At 37.0% G+C, this 4,657-nt stretch overlaps 1 protein-coding gene across 1 annotated transcript; it reads right to left on the minus strand.

Annotated features, from left to right (window-relative positions):
• Positions 1–336: 336 nt before the first annotated feature.
• On the minus strand, positions 337–2,693 carry cabp5a (calcium binding protein 5a). Its single transcript, XM_084740636.1, has 6 exons — positions 2,631–2,693; positions 2,218–2,248; positions 1,876–2,019; positions 1,599–1,708; positions 1,342–1,489; positions 337–1,188 (listed from the first exon to the last, which is right to left on the minus strand). Exons 1-6 carry the CDS (start codon positions 2,676–2,678, stop codon positions 1,160–1,162), a joined length of 510 nt encoding a protein of 169 aa, XP_084596762.1. The 5' UTR covers positions 2,679–2,693; the 3' UTR covers positions 337–1,159.
• Positions 2,694–4,657: the final 1,964 nt, after the last annotated feature.

Consider the following 4,657-nt stretch of genomic DNA (forward strand, 5'->3'; position numbering starts at 1 on the left):
TTGCCAAATTCAGTTCGCGAACGGTTCACTAAAAGGCCAAATTCTGCATGCGCATCCTTTGCTCTTAATACCTGTTACATATGATGTCGTGATGTCATAGTTTTGAGATGATGTTTTTTATGAGTGGCACTCTTATTAAATCAGAAGCCTGTCCATTTTTGGTCACACAATCTCTTTATCCTGATGTCCTTTCAAAGCCAGGACAGGGAAGTTACTCAGTCCTAAACATTTCTACCCACAGTGCAGCAGCATCGCTGATGTGTCTGGTTTCCAAATCCCTTTTTTGGCACATGAAATACATAGATCATTGCTTTGATGTATTATACAAGCAGCCAGTTTTGTGTTATTATGCAAGTTGATTTATTATGGAAGTCATGCTGAGAATGTGTTCCACATTTGAGTCAGACAGATGTTTGGCTTAAATAACAATGTGACATCACATATTTTCTATCACATGTAAATTGTTGAGCCTCTTTCTGTTACTTTCTGTGAAATCTGCCAAATTTTAAAACAGTTTAAAGTCAAATTCATGTTGCATTGACTCAAACCAAACCTGTTGTGCAAAGTTTACATATGCTTTGTTTTATTTTGTATCTGGAAATACCAGGATCAAACTCAGTGGATTCCATTCATAAGTGAATTATGTGGTCCAACATTTCAACATTACAACAAGCCAAGGCTGTACATATACTACACACAGTAGTAGCGTAACTGCTGGTAAATGCTTGATTATAACATTATTTCAGTGATAACGATGCAGTACTGTCAGAAAATTAAATAAAGAATAAATATCTTCCATTAGCAATACATACATGTCAAAAAATTCAATCCAATTCAACAAAACAATCCAAAAAGAATTCCATTATATATACAATAAATATAAATATCATCAAACAAATCAATATAGTTCCATTTGTTTACACACTCTGTTCAATAATATTACATTAAAAAATGTCTCATTGCACGATTGTCAGTCTTTGCATAGCCATAAAATTCTCTCTGAGAGTGACTCGACTTTAAGATGAATGTTAACATTATTACCTGTTTGATCTTAATATGTACAAGTGAATCAAGAGCTTCATAGAAAGACAGCGTCGATGCTGATGCATGTCTGTAGAGGTGCAGAGTTGCTTTTCTTGATTGACGGCCTCCTCGGCTGTCATTGATGGGACATCATCCTGACGAACTCTGCAGAGGAGAAGAGAAATTTAATTAGTTTACTATATAATCTGAGACTCATTACTAAAATGCTGATTGAAATTAAATTAATGCCAGTATTTCACCCGCAAAACTATTTGCTGTGAATCTATTTATTGATGCAGCCAAAAGACGGTTTCATACCTTCAAAGTCTACTGTTCCATCTCCGTTATCGTCTGCTTCTTTTACTATGGCGTCTATCTCTCTTCGGCTCATGTGCTCTCCCATCAGTTTGGTCATAGCAGACCGCAGCTCCTCTGTTGTGATCTCTCCATCCCCATCCATGTCGAACTAACCAGAGAAACAAGGAAGATAGAATAAAAAAGTAAGGACACCACAGTGAGGGAGTTGAGGATAGAATCTGATGGGGAAGCAACTGCATTCAACGTTTGACCCTCACCTCTTTAAAGGCGTCTTTGAGCTCCTTCACACCAATCATCCCGGCCGTTTCTGCCAGAAGCTTTGGGGCCATCAGCTCTACAAAGTCCTCAAAGTCGACTCTACCACCAACTGGAGGGAAAATCAGAATATCAGATGCAGGAATTACATACTCAGTCTTTATAAGAAAAACAGTTTTGACGAAGTCCTGTGTTTAATCTATTCTGTATCCAAAAAAATAGCAATTTGTACTGTCAAGAACAATGTTTTTCCATATATTGTGTACAGTGGGGACTCACGGTTCATGTTGATGTTCTGGCTCAGCTCGATCAGCTCCATCTCGGTGGGCATGTAGCCCATCGTCCTCATCAGATTCCCCAGATCCTTGCAGCTGATCAGTCCGTCCTTGTCTTTATCAAACTCATTGAATGCATCACGCAGCTCTGCAGAGGTGTGCAGCAAAACACTCAGTCAGCTAGATCATCAGTGAAGATTGTGCAGCAAGAATTGTGTTTAATGGATGAGTGAGTGTCTAAAAACATCTTTAAGGGTTTTGTAGGTCAAAGCAATGAGTTTAATCTGTATTTCCTGATGAAAACATGAGAATATGCAAAGATTTAGATGGTTAGAATTTAACACACCATCAATCTCGTCATCAGCCAGTTCTCGTGTCTGCAAGGAGAGGAAAAGTTTGGTTAGGTCCATTTTAGTGTGGACAGTGTGTCCTGTAATGCAAAGCTGCAGTAAACATACAGAAAGGAAATGATCTGCTGCACACTGGACAACATGCATGTTTTATTTATGTTCCTTTGTAATTAAATAACACTGGAATAAAGAAATTAAACTGTGCATTAAGTGTAAATTATGACTTACACTTTATCATCACTGGCAAAAGTAAAGAACAGATGTAGATTCTCTATTTGTGAGTCTATATCTCTTTCTTCTTTTATCCTGCTGCCTCTTGGATCATAATCCAATCCAATCAATCCAATCAACTGTTTATATTAGTTTGCAAAAAAACAAACCAGCAAAAACCCATCAAAAGTGTACTCACAATATTTTTCCCTCCTCGCAAGAAGATGCACGCTGCTCCAAAACTCATTTCTGCAGGAGGAAAAACAGAGTTTGATGAGTAACTATAAAAAGTTCTGAAGTTTAATTTTTTTAAATTTTATTTTCTGACACATGATACGTAGCTGGAAGTTGTGTGTCAAAGCCAAAAAATCAAGATTAAGATAGACTGAGTAATCCGTCTGAGGGATTTAACATCGAACAGGTCAGACACAACATTAATGAACTGAACTGCATGTTTATTTTCTGACATTGTTAAACCATTTGTTAAAATGATAGTATTATAAATATATTATATAAGTACGTTATGTATAAGTATTCTGACTTATAATAGGATAATATTGATATTTTGACATCATTACTGCCACTGCAAAAACACTTGTCCAATTCAATAAAAAACCATCTAAAACATTTTTCCCCAACAAAATCTGCATTAATTTCAATGTTTCTGTCAAAAACAGAATTTTGTAATCTTCTTTAAATGTTATAAACCATTTTGTCTTGAGCTAATTGTAATAAAATTTGAATAAAGTGTAACTTGTGCTCACCTTCATCTGTTGATTTCTTGTCATCAGCCAAACGCATCATACACGACCGCCGCTGCCAAGACTCAGCAACTAGCTGACCTGCTCAGTCCTCAAAGCCCTCTGTCTCCCTGTCTTCTGCTTCTTAGTCTTCCTCTGAGTATCGGTGTCCGTCCCTCCTCACACAGGACAGCCCCTGTCCTCCTCTCAGCGTGCAGTGACCCTGACTACCCAGCCGGACGGGATGCTGGGAGATGGTATGAAGGTGGGTGTGGCTGCATCCAGGGTTGTATACAGGCGGGGGAGGAGTCAGAGATGTGATGACGGGACAGCAGGTTCATGGATAAAGAGTGTTGACATCATATGGTAAATTATACTGCCATCTGAAGGCGCCTGACACCAGAAACAGGACACCGTCAGTTCACAGGGGTCGAGTTTCTTGTTTACAGTTTCTTTTAATTACAGTAGTTTTCTAAGTCACTGCAGAGTCAACACTTAAAAAGCTGAGTGCTTTAATTACCATAGAAAAGAACATTATAGATTAGTCTGTTAGTTATTTCTGTGAATAATACATTTTAGTCAGATATTTCAAAGATATTTAAGTTACACTAAACAGAGAAAAGCAGCAAATCTTAAAATCTGAGAAGCTAGAGTAAGTGAATGTTTGATATGTTTCCCTGATAAATGATGATTGAACGATTAAAAAACATGTATAACTAGCCCAAGGTGCTGTTTAGATCTGCAGTTGGTCCCAAGGTGCTGCACAGAGGCTTCCTACTGCTCTGAATACTAGGATGAGTTAAATGCAAAGACTGAATCTGACTGTATAATTGTACAAGTAATATAATATGAGAGATAAGATAAGATAAGATAAGATAAGATAAGATAAGATAAGTATAAATAACATTTGCCTTGACGTGTATGGTCATTATGTGAGCAGATTGTAGTGCATCTGAAAAAATTAAACCTTCCCTGACTTTTCTCATTTTACAGCTAACAGCCCGTGGACTGATTTCTAAGGGCTCAGGGCAGTTTTTCCAACAAAAACCACAGGACATGACATTTATGCAAGCGTACGAATGCCTTATATGTTTTGCATTTGTTTCCACTTCAGAAATACAGTAAGTCTACATTCCCAGCACAGTTTGCATGGCAGGTAATTATCATAGTGTTAATTTCCTTCTTGATTTTTTTTTTTGCAGAGGCTCATATGTAAAAGAAATGTAAACATGTTTTTAGATAAATAGACACATAATTAAATATTATAGGTGTGTCTTCAGCTGCAGCCAATGTTTCTGTCAATAGTTATATCATGTCAGTATTTTTTTCTGGATCAGGCCACTCATGTCAATTCTCATTAGGTCAACTGAATATACTGTGAAAATCATTCTGAATAAACATTTTTAATTTACCATAGCATGTTAAACATTGATAAATTGTGTCAGGTTTAAACACTCCATGTTATAGGCTTTATTCTCTCTGTTGA

Source organism: Lutjanus erythropterus, chromosome 17, assembly GCF_056507025.1.
Source record: "Lutjanus erythropterus isolate fLutEry1 chromosome 17, fLutEry1.hap2, whole genome shotgun sequence".
Classification (NCBI taxonomy): Eukaryota; Metazoa; Chordata; class Actinopteri; order Lutjaniformes; family Lutjanidae; genus Lutjanus; species Lutjanus erythropterus.

Coding starts and splice junctions, on each gene's coding strand:
- cabp5a (XM_084740636.1), bottom strand. CDS start 2,678: ATGAGTTTTGGAGCAGCGTGCATCTTCTTGCGAGGAGGGAAAAATATT. Junction 2,020..2,217: donor GGCTGATGACGAGATTGATG/GTGTGTTAAATT, acceptor ACACCTCTGCAG/AGCTGCGTGATGCATTCAAT. Junction 1,709..1,875: donor CCAGAACATCAACATGAACC/GTGAGTCCCCAC, acceptor TTTTCCCTCCAG/TTGGTGGTAGAGTCGACTTT.